General features: G+C 41.8%; 1 protein-coding gene across 5 annotated transcripts in view; it reads right to left on the reverse strand.

Moving 5' to 3' along the window:
• APOLTP (apolipoprotein lipid transfer particle homolog) overlaps positions 1-16,266 on the reverse strand; it is a 180,907-nt gene that overhangs the window by 87,703 nt on the left and 76,938 nt on the right. For all 5 annotated transcript variants that reach the window (XR_016438623.1, XM_090023138.1, XM_090023140.1 and 2 more), the window contains 8 exons: positions 13,329-13,420; positions 12,941-13,110; positions 8,311-8,470; positions 8,020-8,099; positions 5,557-5,737; positions 4,704-4,859; positions 1,430-1,563; positions 238-396 (listed from right to left, as the gene is read on the reverse strand). Coding sequence is in view for 4 of the 5 variants with exons in the window: in XM_090023138.1 (XP_089879264.1) it covers positions 238-396; positions 1,430-1,563; positions 4,704-4,859; positions 5,557-5,737; positions 8,020-8,099; positions 8,311-8,470; positions 12,941-13,110; positions 13,329-13,420 (1,132 nt within the window). In the remaining variant the exon portion in view is untranslated. The remainder of the gene's footprint in view (positions 1-237; positions 397-1,429; positions 1,564-4,703; positions 4,860-5,556; positions 5,738-8,019; positions 8,100-8,310; positions 8,471-12,940; positions 13,111-13,328; positions 13,421-16,266) is intronic.

The raw sequence follows: 16,266 nt of genomic DNA on the forward strand, positions 1-16,266 counted from the left end.
AATAGGAAGAACTAAGCTCAACTCTCAGATCCCAGGTTAAATTTACTCATCTGTAAATCAGGAAGAAATGTCTTTATCTTATAATACTGGGCATAGTTAATCTAAAAAGACAAAGCAGGATACCCATTGTGCTATTTACAGAATCACTTCTGGTGCACAGCCGTACCTTATGCTTTCTTTCAATTTGCCCTTTACTTTTGTTAAATGCCAGTACTTTTCCCCAGCAGATGCTATTACCTCCATGAAGTAGCTGGCTAGGGAATGACTTGAACTATTTTTAAATGTCTGGCTGATCAGCAATTTCTTCTTGTTGTTGATTTCATCCCAGTGTTTTCCATAGTTCACTTCCAGGTGGGAATGGAGCCGGGATGGACGTTCTTCATGCTGTAAATGAACCTGAAGAACAAAATGCATCATCTTTCTATGCATTCTGATTCCTCTTTAATTTAAGGTGTTGTACATATATAGAACATGGACTATGAACTAAGTAGCAAGGCAAAGTGAGTTCTCTCTCACAAGAGCTTCATGGAAATTCCTTGCAAATTTTTTTTCTTTTTTGGATGAAACAAACTCCTGAGAAGTTTCAGCTGAAACATTTGGTTTAATTAAACTTTCACCTAATTCAAGGCAGAGTTCTCTGCCATGCTTCCTGATAAACTGTCTCAGGACCAGGAATGTTGGTTTTATTGCTAAATTCATCGCAAGGCCTGGGAAGCTTCCAGTTCATGGAAAAATTACAAAATGTAATTTTTTCATCCAATGCAGGCCACAACAAAATTTCAAAAGAATGGAAATTTCTCACAAATAAGAAACCCTACTTTTCACCAGGTGCACAGACCACATTTAGCGCTTAGTATTAAAAATGTTTAGCTTTTAGTATCATTAGGATAAAAGGAAAGGGTCATGCAGAATTTACTGAAGGCAAGATTCTCAGTTACACTTTGCCTTCTGGCAGTTTAGAGAACTGGCCACTTCCAAAGGCTTTAAAGCTAAAAGTTAGTTTCCACAGAGCTACATTAAAGCTGAAGTGAAAAATGTTACAAACCGAGCTAAAATACACTAATTTCTGGACACAAGTACAATAAAACCATGATTTTGATGGTTAGTGTGTGCAGACAAATCATATTATTGTCAGCATCCAAGGACTGGTGTTGCAAAAGCATATGCAAAAATACCATACAAACACTTCACAAAAGATACAATTCAAGAAAACAATTCATATACAAAACCAAAGTCACTGGAGTTGCTCTGAACTTATAGAGGTATAAACAAGAGCAGAAATTAGTGACAGATTTCTGATAACTTCCCCACATATAAAACTATAAAGAACCCCAAAATGAGAAGATAATGACTGTCCCCAAACTGGCCTCCACAGCACCCTTATGATTGAAACCCTACAATTAACAGAAGGCATCATGTTGAACTCTACCTTATGATTATAGGCTGGAGCCTGAGTACAGTGAAGCTCATGTCCTAAATCCAGTTTGTAGGCTTCATTTGGACCAGTCTCCATCCTGATTTTCTGCCCTGCATTACACTCATGCTGAAGGTTCTTTGCGCCTGCTGTTTGAATTAACAAACAAAACACACAAATGGTAAGGGTTTTTGAATAAACAATCAGAATTAAGTCAATAAAGCTCCAAGTCTCCATTCTAGTTTTTTATTCATTTAGGCATAACATGACATTCTTTTTTATAGGATTATTATTTTTGTTGTATTCTAAATATCTCAAGCTAGAAACACACTCAAGTTGTCAATGAGCATGCACTCACTACATAGGTGCCGCATCTACATGGGATGCTGACTGTACAGCTGTTACTGCAGTCATTTAGTACTTGCATACACCAGTATTAAATGACTGTCTGGCAACCAGTGTTACTGCACAGTAGAGTCCCAGCTTGGCTTTTTGGTGACACTAACTGTGCAGTAGCTAATTACTGCTTTGTGCCACGTGACGCTACTATACAGTAGTAATGAGTGGGCTGTGTGAAGCTTTGGTAGCCAATTCGATTCGGAGGAGATTCGGCCCAATTCAGCGGCCAAATCTCTGAATCTAAATTGAATCAGGAGACCAATTAAAAAGGTCTGAATCGAACTGGAAGCCTTTAAATCAATTTGGAAAAGATTCAGTGCCGCTTTGGAGATTTGGCCATAGACTAACTAAACAGGCAGCAGTCCTCACCACACTAGACTGGACACAGCTGCCTCCAGCTGGTAAGACTATTTTGGTGGGTGGAGGGGGAGAGGGGTGTAGGGGGGCAGATCAATGGCCCCACAGCAAGGGAGGGATTGGGGCTGGGACAAGCTGCCCAGGTGAGGTTGGGGGGCACAGGACTCATGGAGGGGAGCGGAGGGGGCACAGGATGTGGGTGCAGCAGTGCGGGGAGTGGGGGCTATGCCTTGCTGCTGCTTGTCCAGTTAGGGTGGAGGCGGGGGGGTGCGATGCAGGCACGGCTTGCTCCAGGTGGAAGGGGGCAAGCGGCAGCAGGGCATAGCCCCTGCTCCCAGCAGTGCCATGCCTATATCACACGCCCTCCTGCCCCAGCTGGGCAAGAGACAGCAGGGCATAGCCCATTGGTTGCCCAGCTGGGCCGGGGGTATGGGATGTGGGCACTGCTGCCACTTGCTCAGCCATGGAAGTGGGGCACAGGCACTGCCACTTGGCCAGCTGAGGCTGGGGAGCACGGGATGCGGCCACTGCCACCGCTTGCCCAGCTAGGACAGGGGGCATGGGATGCGGGTGGGATGTGCTCAGGGGTAGGTTGGGGGCTACTGGCTGGGCTACTGTTTGAGGTAATCCAGCTGGGTTTTGTCACCTGCACAGAGGTGCAGCTTTCCTGTTATTAGTATGCAAGCAAGTTCAGTTCAAACTACAGTCCATATGCTATCTGCAAAATGTTGGGCGAGACCATAAAAGTTTTGATTTTTCCCACAAATTGTACTAGAAATAAAAATCCTGAAAGGTAAGCTGCAACATATGATTTACATACGAAGTTGGCCGACTCAGGGGCTCTGTTTATTTTATACTCGAATAAAATTAAAGATATTTCCAAGCTCAGGAAATTGGAAACATCTGTCATCACAAAAGGCAAAATGAAAATGATCCAAGTACTTAGGCTGGCTCTGCTTAAAGAGAACTAAAGCACTGCTTATGTGTTTATTCTGCTTTGTTTTCCTGTTTATCATCCTCATTTTTTTCTCAGAAACAAAAAATACAGAAGCATCAGCTTTTCCTCTTTCATGGACGTGTTCATGGGTAAAGCCTTTGTGAGCCTTAGTAAATACTATGTTGCCAGTCTTTGCAATTTTACTGAGACTTGCACAATACTGGGATTTCTTCTTACAACCCCAGCTCCTGAAGTTACCCAAGAACTGCAGCTTCCATTTTTAAAAAAATGAAAGTTTCTTGCCCAAGGGATTTCTGAGAAAAGCTAAAAAAATGTAAATCCTTAAGAATCAAGCTCCAAAAGACACGTAAAATGAATGCCAAAATAATGATTTTGTAATATTTCACAATAGTAAAGTAAAACTTGTCATTTTGAAAGCTTCAGCTTGGCAGTACTCCAAATGCATCAGGACTAAGTCTGAAGCTCAAAATATTTGCTTTGAGTTGTGGCAGGGTTAGAGAGATGATACTGTAGCTACAAAAGTCCATATATGTGAGAGGCAAGGATTTTTTTGGCAAAATCCTTTACTGGTCTAATGTCTCTCACAGCTATACAGTTGGTCCAATCCTTCCTTTTTTGTGTTCTTGTAACAAGGTATTCAGCAGAACTTGCAGATTCATTAAATCTGACAGGCAGTACTGCGAGTGCTTCTAGTATGGTCTCAAACTTGCAACTTCTGCATTATCAACTGTGCACCTTAATGACTCCAGCTCCAAGTTGGTCCAATAAAAGAGAACACAAAAGGGTCCCTGTCACTTGCTTTGTGTTGATAACGGCATGAGCCAGAACAGCCACTGCAACATGCAAGCAGTTGTAATCTCTTTGTTACTTTATTCTGGGACAAGAACGTATGAGTTTTCTTGCAATGTAATATTCTTATTATTATTCACCAATTTTAGTGAAGTGATACGGTCACAAGTGAATTTTGGTTGACACAATTATATTTTCATTAAGAAAACTTTGGCAGCCATATTCCACAACTGACACCAGTCCTTGCAATATGCAAGTACCTATTTACCAGGTTTTAATGCATGGTGTGGCCAAATATTGACACTATTGTCATGTAATTTCTTTGAATATCTCAGCATTTCTAACCTACACACTGTAGCTAAGAAAATACTGTCGGCTGTGCACTGGAAAAATGTCGTCTTTTTTATTTTCCAAATAATCAGGTCTCAGAGTTTGTGCTCCTTTTTTTTTTTCCACTTTTCAATGGATTTACTAGGATATTTGCAGAAACCATGGATTTTAATCAAATATTAGAAATATATATGAGCAAAAAGCACATTTTAAATTAACTCTAAGCTTTCACACTGAGATGCTAAGTGTTACGTTCATCCAGTTAGTACAAAAACATATCACATGTTAGAAAACACACAGCTTAGAAAACACGTACAAAATGCGGCCACATTTTTCCCTTCGTCACACAAACAGATGCTGATTATATGGACAAATTACATGCCCAGAATTGAGGGGCACTTCAGATGCTTAGACTTTGTCCTATAACACAACAATAAATGCCATATACATAAATACCTAGGAGTCCATATTTCATTCGTAGAGCATTAGACCACAAGTTTCCTCGCTGCTGCAAGAGGCCAATTACATGCAATCTCAGCACACCAGGAAGGTAAGTTTCCCCTTCAAGTGAGTACTGCCTCACTTTATCATCAACCTTTCTCTCCAGAAATACTAAGGAAAGAGCAGAAATCAGCACATGTTGGTTCAAACTGAGAACTCAGTTAAAAATAGGATAAAAGGAGCTGCAGAGTTGCATGTTGTTTTATTCCAGTCTATTGATTCATTTTCATCTATCAACACTACACCAACAGCGAAATCATCTTCCCTGATATTTTCTTTCTTTCCCCACCCCAAAACGTCATCCCCAGTCTGTTGGTAAGGAAAGAAATACCTTTGCTTACCAAGTTCAAATTAAATCCAAAGACCTTTTAGACACCCTAGGTATACTGATGTTTAGAGAAAGGTGGGATATTTACATGCATGAGCATGTGTATGCACATACTCATGCACGTGCAACTATAGGAAGTTCTATAAAACCATAGCAATGATAGAATTTGAGAAACTATCAGTTAATGTTTCCATAATAAAATGATTCGTTGCAAATTTTAGTGCTATTTAAAATGTTTTGCTGCTCAGGACCTGTAATCAAAAGGAAGGCATGTATTTTGCAATGTAATTTACTGAACAACTGCTATTATTTTCAAATAAATGGCATACTGACCTTAGATGTTTTTAAAATGCCATTGATTTTAACAGGATTTTAGAATAAAAACTAAAAAACAGGAAACCAGAATGCACTTTTTCTCTGCATATAAACTATATAACCTAAGGACTACAGGGGAATAACAGGTACTCATTTTCCTTTAACCTGAAAGAAATGCTGCATCCTTCAATAAATTATTCAGGGATACCGACAGGGCCATTTTCTTGCCAAGTTGTTTAGTGATGTTTCCTGACAGAATGATAGGACTCCCCTGTTTTACCAGCTTGACCTCCAGCTGGGTTATGTATCTCTGCTCTCCATTCACTGTTTGCAAATCTGTCATTCCCTGAAAAAAACCCCAACAGCATAAATGAGTTAATATTCAATGCCTAGCTACCACAGACATAGGCACTTTTGCAACTTGGAGGGAGGAAGATGGAGAAGCAGGGAGAATTTACTTTTCCAACTAAGGGCATGATGCTGCGAGGTGCTGGATAACCTCAGCTCCCAGACTTTAATGGGAGATGAAAGCATATAATACATTGCAGCACTGGGCCAAAAGACTGAAGAAGGAAACAGAAACAAAATCCATCTGATATAGTGTTACTGCAAACAGTGCCTGTATGGCAGTTTGGAACTTTTTCAGAGTGGGACAGTATGCAAATGAAGTCGCCAGCAATGGGAATTTGGGTATATCGTTTGGGTTTATCACTCTGTTGAATAGTGGAGAAAAATCAGAAATATCCTGGCTGAGATTGTACTGTAAATACAACAGCTGGTAAACAGCTACACTTATTATTGAAAAATGTATAATGTTTCTCTAGGATTGATTCTTGCAGGGTAGAGTATCCAACTTGTGGACCCAAACCATGAATGGAAAAAAGAATAAAAAAATTTACTGCCTAATTCCTGGTAAGTTAATTAAAAAATCTTAGTAGGAGTGCAGTGCTAAATGTCCATCTTAATGTTTTCTATTGTTCTGTAGTTTCAGTGTTGGCATAGTCTTATTCATTCCCACAACTCTCTCTATATATATATAATAAATATTATATATATATATAGATATATAGATATAGATAGATAGATAGATAGATAGATATAGAGAGAGGGAGAGAGTTATATATATTTAAAATAAAGAGTACTACTTGGGACATTCCTGTCTCCACAGACTTCATACAGGTGGCCAACTGAATCTGGGCTCAGACACAGATGTTCTGTAGGGCCAGAATACAACTTTGCATTTTAAGACTGCACAACTTCAGAAGAGAGCCAGCTGCAAAGAAATCAGTTCACAATGCATTCATCTGGAATCAAGTTCAAGTTAAAAAATCCCAGTCCAAACCTCATTCCAAAATCCCAGGCCAAGGCTCCAAGCCTGAATAAAGAACAGGAATGGGTGGACAATGGGGATGCCTGCAATCACTCAGCACAGTTCCAGGGGTTTGCCTGCTAGATTCTACCAAAGAATCAGGCTCTCAGAATAATTACTCTAGGAACTACATTCAGCACAAAGTCACACCCCATAAAACACTGCTGATAACTCTGCATAAACTGGCAGCCACTGGGGAGTAGCAGGGTAGTACAAGCTCTAACTCTGAACCATGTCAATGAGGGTGGCCAGAAGAGGTCAGTATTAGAACACCATAGCGTGAGTGTATGCTATTAGTCAGCCCTAGAGTTGGCACAATTTAACCTAGCTACAGCTAGGTAGAAGGCTCTGTACTCCATTATCATACTTCCAACTAGCTGTAACCCTTAAAGCCTGGCTCTCTCCTTCATATCTGGAAAAACATGAGGGATTAGAATATACATTCACATACAGAATCAAAGCCTGCTGAAGTCTATAGGAATCCATCCTTCTGACTTCAGTTGACTTCAGAAAAGGTCTGTATTATTTTAATCAAGAAATGTGAATGATACAACAGTACTTTAAATAATAAATTGGAACCTTTCTTAAAGTTATTCCTTTGCAGAGATTAAACCAGTGATGCTCAACCTTTTTGCCTGATTGGTAGTGTCCATGGGCCAGATTGGTAGTGTCCAGTCCATCTCCAGGCCACATCTGGTTTGTGCTTCCAATCCAGCACCCCAGGGCCCTATCCAGCTGCACAGAGGGTCATGGGGGATAGCTCAGCTCCAAGCCCTTCTGGCTCCAAGAAGGGAAGGGGGCTTGATGTGGCCCCAACCCAGCCCCCTGGAAGAGGAAGGGGGCACAGCCTAACACCAACCGATCCAGACAGAGGGAAGGGGTCACAGCCACCTCTAGGGCTTGGGATTTGGGAGGTTGGCAGCAGGGGACCATGACTGTATTAACTTGCCACTGCTTCCCTGCTGCCAAATGTCCTGACCTGTGGGGAGTTCTGTGGGCCAGATGCCATGGCTCCATGGGCCACATCTGGCCTGTGGGCCAGAGACTAACCACCCCTGAGTTAAACAATTTAGTAATGATTTACCACTATGTGGACCTGTAAAAAAAAAACACAAAACAAAAAAAACCAAAAAAAACCCTAATTATTTCTTGTCACACAATTCAATGTATATTTCATTGTCCTTTCAGAAAGCTATTTGTTATCCTTCCTCTATTTATGTATTCATTTGCATTATGAAATTTTGGGTCTGAGGACCTACCTTAATGTAATATACATCTTGATCATCTAGTATCAACTCCAGGTGTCCAATTCGTGAATTCTTAGAGAACTCAATTTTTCCTTAGAGAAAAATACAGGAACTTACGTTTTTGGTTGCATATGCAGTTACAATAAAATTTCACTTTTACCATGTCTTGTATAAAAATATATCCCAACATCCTGTTTAAAATTGCAACATACTTTTAACAATGTCATAGTTAAACAGTAAATAATAGCATAACACTCCTGACTGACACTACCTGAAGATCTGTCCCTTAACTGAAACACCTACCATCCATTTGGATTTTTTTCTTCGGTTGTATGAACTGAATTCGGAATTTCTTCTGTGGAACATTAACATTTAGCTCAATACCAACATCCCGTTTCAGGTCTGACTTTGGAGTCCCAAAAAAGAAATGAACGACAGCTTCACTTGGTATCCAAGAATCTTCCTAGGAAAAAATGAAAATGACTTTTGCATGTGGTACCGCATACAAAATTAAATCCAACACACAGAATCACTCCATGGCTTCATTGCTATGCTGAGAACTCAAATCTGCTTCTTTAACTCCTCTATAAAACATTTCCATTTCTCATCCCCAAGTCATTTGAAGTTTATTTATTTTTTCATTCCAAGTGTTTAACTCACACACACGTTACCAAAACAAGAGGCTGAATTTTCTATTCTGTGTCCAGTGCTAGATTAGGAATTTTCATCTGAACGCTTGCACAGTTCACAATAGAATGAACACCTCTTACAAATACGCTGAGCCCTGCCAAAATTTGGGGGCAGTTGGATATAAGGTCCACGTTAAGATCTAAGCTTTTCAGTTTAAGCCTAATTCACTTAAGCCTTTTCAGTTACTTTAATCAAGACTCTTAATAGTTTATATTTTCCTAATAACGTCAATGGCTGTCATTGATCATGACAGATTTGGGCATTAGAATATTGCAATTTTGATTCATAAACAAATCTGAGAAAAAATATCATAAATTTTGCTGAAAATAAAGTGGGAGGCAATAGTCAATATTTGGTTTCTAATGCTAAGCTGTATAATTCAGTAATAAATCCATGACTAACTGAGAACAAAGGGCAGTCCAAAAGAAGCTATACTGTCTATGGCTGTGCCAGTAAGTTTAGGCTGTCTCTGCATTTAACTCAGCTCAAGGTCTGAAAGTCCCAATCCATAGTATTTACCCATGAAATTCTTCACAGTGCCATAGGTCACAAATGCCAAATGGCTGTGCTAATATTTTATCAACCTGGAGGAGCAGAGGTTGTATGAAGAAAGACTGCAGGAGGCACAAAGAAGTTAACTATATGCACATAGTTTAAATCCTAGTTATCATTGCAGAACATCTATAAATAGTTCTCTTAATAAGAAGTCATGTTATTTTTTTACAAGCATGGAGTCCTCTTATGATATTAGAGTTTGGTACATGAAACAAACAGTTCACCCTGTTTTCCCTGGCATTCCTCTTGGCTACCAGGAAATGTTGGGCTACCTGTTGGGGGGAGGGGTGTGATTCAGGCACATCTTTGACATGAGTAATTTCAACTCAGAAGTGTTTTCCCATCCTTTTGGTTGCTCTTACCCTGATCGCTTTATTGTTCCTTCATTTCATTAAATGTGGATGGCTAAGTTTTCCTGGTTTTGTCCACGTGAGGACACTTCTAACCAGTTTTACATCTTCCAAATACAACGCATCTACTAGGAAAACACTCATACAAAGCAATTTCCTGAAGTCCATGTTTCATTTTTTTAAAAATTCAGTAATAAGGTAGGGGTCCAGCTTTTCAATTTGCCAAAGAAAAATGCACCAAAATATGGATTTTCTCCTTTAAAGGGTTTCCCCTTACAGGCTAGTGGAGTTCCAGCCTGCGAAGGCTGGGTGGAGCAGAACATGGGGAGCCACACACATGTGTGCAAACACATATGCACATGGCATCCAGGCAGTGTGGTAGAGAGTACCTCCTGCAGCTCCCTCCAAGTCAGTCAACTGGGGGAGGGAAATGGGGGATAGGTGACATCGGGAGGTCGAGGGGGCACAGGCAACATGTGTCAGGGGAAGGGGGGCATGTTTCCCTCTAAGATTACTGTACCCACAGTGGGGCACAGGGCTGCAGACTGGATGAACCAGCTCTAGGCAGAAGCCGCCTCTGCAGCCCAGCAGGTGGGACTTGGCGTGGGAGGGAGTGCCGCAACACCACAGCCAAAGTGAGGTGCCCCCTGCCTGCCTGGCAGCAGCAGGGGGTACAATTCTGTACCACCACCACGCCTCACCATGGCAGCCATGGTGGTGCAGCACTCCCTCCCATGCCAGGCCTTGCCTGCTGGGCTGCAGAGGCGACAACTGCCTGGAGTCAGTCCAGTCCAGGTGTAGCCCTGTGCCCTGCTGTAGGTGCAGAAATCTGGGAGGTAGGTAGGTGTCCCCCCACCCCTCTCAATACATGTCGCCTGTGCTGACACCTCCCCCCCCCCGCCCACACACCCACCCCCTTCCTCACACACTGGGATGGGGAGGGAAAGGGATTGTGGGTCAGGAGTGAAGGGCACTGGAAGGTCCAGGAGGTTGTGGATTAGGAGTGAGGGGCATTGGCAAGGCTGGGAAGGCTGTGGGTTGGGAGTGAGAAGCAATGGCATGGGAAGGGGCGGGGGCAGGGTACTGGCATATCAGTGCCACAAAGCAGTAGGAGCCACAGCCACAGCCACATGTCTTGGTCATAGAATCATAGAAGTAGGGTCGGAAGGGACCTTGTAGATCTTCAAGTCCGACCCCCTGCCTGGGCAGGAGAAAAAAACTGGGCTCAAATGATCCCAGCCAGGTAGGCATCAAGCCTCCTCTTAAAGACCCCCAGGGTAGGAGCCAGCACCACTTCCCTTGGAAGTCAGTTCCAGATGCTAGCCGCCCTGACCGTGAAGTAGTTCTTACGGATGTCTAATCTAAACCTCCTCTCCAACAACTTGTGGCCATTATTCCTTGTCATGCCAGGGGGCACTAGGGGAAACAAGGTCTCCCCCAAACCCTTCTGGTCCCCCCTAGTGAGTTTACAGATGGTCACCAAATCCCCCCTCAGCCTTCTCTTGTGAAGGCTGGACAGGTTCAGGTCCCGCAGTCTCTCATTGTAGGGACTACAGGGCAGACCCTCCCTGTAGTCCCTGGATCATGCGGGTGGCCCTCCTCTGGACCCTCTCAATGTTGTTGAGTGAAGGGGAAAGGGGGAGCTCTGATTTTTCATGATTAAAAAAACAAAATCAAACACCAAAATATGTAGGTATTTAGAATTCATTTTATTATAATGATTGAGTTACTGCTAGGCTTCCAAATTGCTTTAAAATTGTAAATATATCAATAAAACATTGTGTTCAACTGATACCTACATAAATAGTGGTGTTTGATTTTAATCACAGAAAACATGGATTTGAGGGGTTTTACTCAGAGAATTTAGGATTTTTAAACAGAGAAAACCAAGATCCCTGTTGATAACCTTGCATTTCAAAATAGGAGCTAAAAAACTGTCCTTGGAAAAAAGAGAAATCTTTGTTATCTCTCCCAAAGGGCAATAAACCTTCATTTTAGGCCTTGTACATGCAAAAAGGCTAAATCAAGTTAAAAATAATTTAGTTCAGCTGGTGCATACCCCTAAGGTATATTCACTTGAGTCTATTTAACGCCTACTTAAAATGAATTTAGCTTTGGTTGGCTTTCTTTAGCAAGTATCAATCTGGTAAAAGTTAAGGGTTACTACTGATTTAATGAGATTTAGTTATAAATCTGTTTTACACTGTGAAAGTATAGATCAGGTATCAGTGAGAGGCACCATGCCCAGCCAAGGCACCAGTTCAGTCATTCTGGGTTCTACTCCAAGCTCTTGCCCAGGCCACACAAGGAGACTCGGACTACTACTTAACCTTTCTGTGCCCTGCCTTTTAAATAAGTATACTAATATTTAGCCACCACAAATAGTTTCCCACACCACTTTTTCCCATCTAAAGAGGCCTGAATTTCCAGATCAGTGGTCCCCAAATTGGAGTTTGTGACCTTTTTTGGGGAACATGAGACCTGCATATATTCAATTGTTCTGGATGGGCTTGGTCCAGAAGTAGGGTTGACCAGAGTTTGGGTCACAAACTTCAGAGTGATGAAATGGCTTATAATTGAGAACTACTGCTCGAGGTTGATAACAAATTGGACATACAACATACTTTAACACTGTTATACACTACAAAGTAAAGCAATGATTCTCAACCTTTTGAGACTCAAGGGATGCCTATACGTGAGTGCAGAGGCTGCTCCAATGCACTGTAATGACAGTGCATTGGAGCAGACTCGATTAATTGAGTCTGCTGGAACATGGTCATTACCGTGCTTCAGCCAGGCTCTGCATCTCATGTATCAGTTTCCCCATGCTTCAAAATGGTGGCAGGGGCGCTCGAACTAAAGGTTGTTGAATGAGCCTTAGTTCAAGTGCCCTCACTGCCATTTTGAAATGTAGGGATGCTGATACACGAGATGCTGCAGCACTTTAATTAGAGCAGCTCTCAGAGACACACTAACTAAAGCACCGCCGTTCCACTGAACATGTAAAAGTGCCTCAGAAAGTGTCAGCTCTTCATTTTCACTGTATTTTTTACTACAGAAAAATAATATAGCAATTCTTATTCTTATTAATACAGCAATTCTTATTAATTGCTGAAAGACTACAACAGGTCAGAAATTTTTAACACTATGGACTGCTATTTGAAAGTCTCTGGGATTACTTTGCTTGCATATCTTACAGTGCTAACATTATGCAATACCCCATGGCATCCCAGTAAGGATCAAGGCACCCCAGGGTTGAGGCACCCTGGTTGAGAATCGCTGGTCTAAAAAAATTAACTCATTTACCACATACAGCATAAATAATGGTGTAACTGTACCTGAGAAACATAATTATAAGCTGCTTCCATCAGGTACTGCTGGAGACCTCTATCTTGCTTTGTTAATGTTACAGATGCTTTCACGGGCCCAGAAAGTGGGAAAGGCAAACTACTGGTTGAGTCAGGGTAAGACATTTCAGAACACAATTGCCAGCCAATAATCTTGGATACTGGTGGAACACAACAGCATTGCATTCAGTTAGAAGAGAATGAACAAAGAAAACATACCAGCTATCAGATAAACATTGCAAGCAGGTAGCCTATTTTGAAGTAATGTGATGAGAAAGGAATTCTCTGTTGCATAAAACTTTTGCTGTAGGCCCTGGTGAAGATTTCCCTACACGTTAATTTAATGAAAAAATGACAAATGCTATACGAACAGACCTACCTTCCTCACTAGTGCAGGATTTGCTTTCTACACGGTCTTGGAAACCATCAATATTTTCCATTCCATCAGCTGTTGTGAGGTAAATTTTAGAGCTATAATAAAGAAATGCATATAGACCTTTATCTTATCACAGCTGTAAATTTTACACAACAATGTATTGGCTTGTCTTTAATTCAGTGTAATTTTCTCCTAGGTATAAAATATAAAAAAGCTAAAGTTCTTCTGGGATCAAGAAGGTATTTGTATTCAGAAAAGCAGCAAGCTATTTTGCAGAAGACCAACACAAAAGCTTTATGTTGCTTATGCAGTCAAAATAAGTCTTGAAAGGGACTTAATTGGTGCATAAACTGTGTATTAGCAGTCTAAATTTGCCTGTAAGAGATGCAGAACAATCCATACTCTAATTTAGATGTAGACCCCACACAGAGGGCCCAATGCTCTCAGGACTCATTTCAGTGCAACTCTAGTAGTGTAACTGAAGAGGGGGTGACCAGGACAGCATCCCAGTCACTGCCTTTGTAGGACTGTGCAAAAATAGCCACCACTGCAACAACAATTCATTGTCCCAATGCAATCAGCAGGGGTGCAGCCCATGCTGCCCCAAGCATTTGTGCCTGCCTCAGGCACAGAGTTGCCCTGCTACACCTCTGTGCAACACTACTGACTTCAGGAGAGGAGAGAAAGTGCATTACCTGTAGAGAAGGTAGCTGCTGTCACAAGCAAAAAGGAGAGAAATATATAATAATAAAGAAAAAAATGTAAACTGAACTGGGAAATTTAAAAGCAGTAAATTCACAACTGACAACAATAATTCTGGCCTAAGCCATGCACTGACAAGAAGAGCAGGGTTTCTTGCTTCTATTTGCTAACTGACTTGAAGACAAGTGGTGCTATGTAGAGTTTCCATCCACTTGGTCTTACTCTCAATCCGCACAGCAAGTTTTCCATTCAAAACCAGGGAGAACGCAAATCCACAAAGGAGAATTCTATGCATGGGGAAAAGTAGAGGGGGAGATGCTGAGAACTAGATAAAACTGCAACTAGTTCACCCTAATTTAAGGTAACTGAATTCATTTCTGAACCTCCACGCTTTTTTTTAAATGTAATTTTGGTTCTTGCCATGAGACCAGAATGGTTTTTTGTAACATGACAGGGAATACAAGCTCTGGTTTGGATGAAAGGGTTTATAAAGTTGAAACTGTCATGATGCATGGCCAGGGATCCTGATTTTCTCTGTTTAAAAATAAAAAATTCTCTGATAAAAAAAATTTGTGGATTCTCTGATTAAAACCCCCAAAATCCATCACTCCCCACCCACAGCCCCCCTCACCCCATTGGTGCCCCTCACTCTGCACCTGCAGCTTCCTTGCCCTGCCAGAAGGGCTGCATGACATTTCAATGGGTGCTTCATTTCAAAGCTATTTCGACTTATTTCGAGCTCAAAACAGCAAAATCGAAATGAAACAAAAGGCTTCGAAACAGCTTTGAAACAAAATGAGGGCACTTGAAATATTTTGAAGCTTTCAAAATGTTTTAAGTTTCAAAGCAGGTTTGCTTACAGCTAAACAAACTCAGGAGATGGAGGGACAATAGGTGGGACGGGGACTGCTCTGGTATTGACATCTAGCTACTGGTTTGATTCCCCAGCTCTCTGATTGCTTCCCCCTGCTCTTCCTGGGGGGCACAGGCCCCTGATCTGCTTGTGGGGTTTCAACAGGCTGCTGCTGCAGGCTGCTGAAACCCAGTGCAGAGATCCAGGGGCCCGTGCCCCCTGGGAAGAGCTGGGGGAATGATCAGAAAGCTGGGGAATCACCCCAGGGGCTTGGGAATTGACCCAGGGGTTGCAGAGGCCCTGACAGGAGGGCAGCAAGGTGGGGAACCCCAAACCTGCAGTGGGCAACCCATACCTGCTCTGTGCACAGATTTGGGGGGCACATGCCTCGCACGCCGTGCCCTCCCCCCCCCCAAGTGCATGCAGCAGCGAGGAGCCAGGTCTCCCCCTTCCCTATGTGCATGTGTATGTGTTGATGGCACTCCCTGCCTGAACGCCCTACTCCTGCTCCCATCAGCCCCTTGCAGGATGGGACTCTGCGAACCTCCAAGGAAAAACCCATCATTTCCCATGTTTTTCTCCTGAAAAGGAGAAAATCTGGGTTTTACCGCATTTTTCCATGGTGAATGAAAAACCTGGATCCCTGCACATGACATCAATTGAATTCTATTGTACAGTAATTTTTTAATTATTTAAGACCTTATTTAAGTACAATTGCTGAAGTTTATTCCAAGATGTAAATACTAGGTGCTGAGGGTAGGAAAGGTTATGTGCATTTGGCACTAGCTGTCCTCCTTCAAATGTTCATTATTTTTGCACTACTCTGAAAATTAGCTTGCAGACAAGCTACATGTTGACCTCTAAACCATAGAACCTGAACTAGAGCTTCCTAATTTTTCTTCTTTAGCAGAAAAAGCACCAGAACTTTCCTTTTTCCTTTCCTGATTGCTCTCATGAGGGTGAAGATAGAACTGATGTGACTTCCTCACACAGGATGAGTGAAACGAGACAGGGGATATCCAATTTGGCCTAGGCAGGTGTTCAGAAACTGGCCTCCCCCACAAAAGACTATGCAATCTTCCAATAAACCTTACTATTCTCTACAGACCTCCAGACAATGCAGCCAGTTTACTTAACGTGCAGTGCTAGGTCCATGATGTGGACCTATGCACCTATAGGAAGAAAAATTACTTCCAAGCTATTATCAAAAAAAAATCTAAATCCCAACCACAGTTAAATCCAAAGCTATAAGTCATAACAAGAGTGGCAAACAAGACTTAATAAATGCAGAAAATGCATTGGGTCCAAAATACAGGTTAATAAACTTGAAGTATATAACACAACACAGCCTCTAACTTATTTAATTGGTAGAATAAAGAGAGAAAA

This window comes from Crocodylus siamensis, chromosome 12 (genome assembly GCF_052110815.1).
Source record: "Crocodylus siamensis isolate JL-2025a chromosome 12, ASM5211081v1, whole genome shotgun sequence".
NCBI classification, from domain to species: Eukaryota; Metazoa; Chordata; order Crocodylia; family Crocodylidae; genus Crocodylus; species Crocodylus siamensis.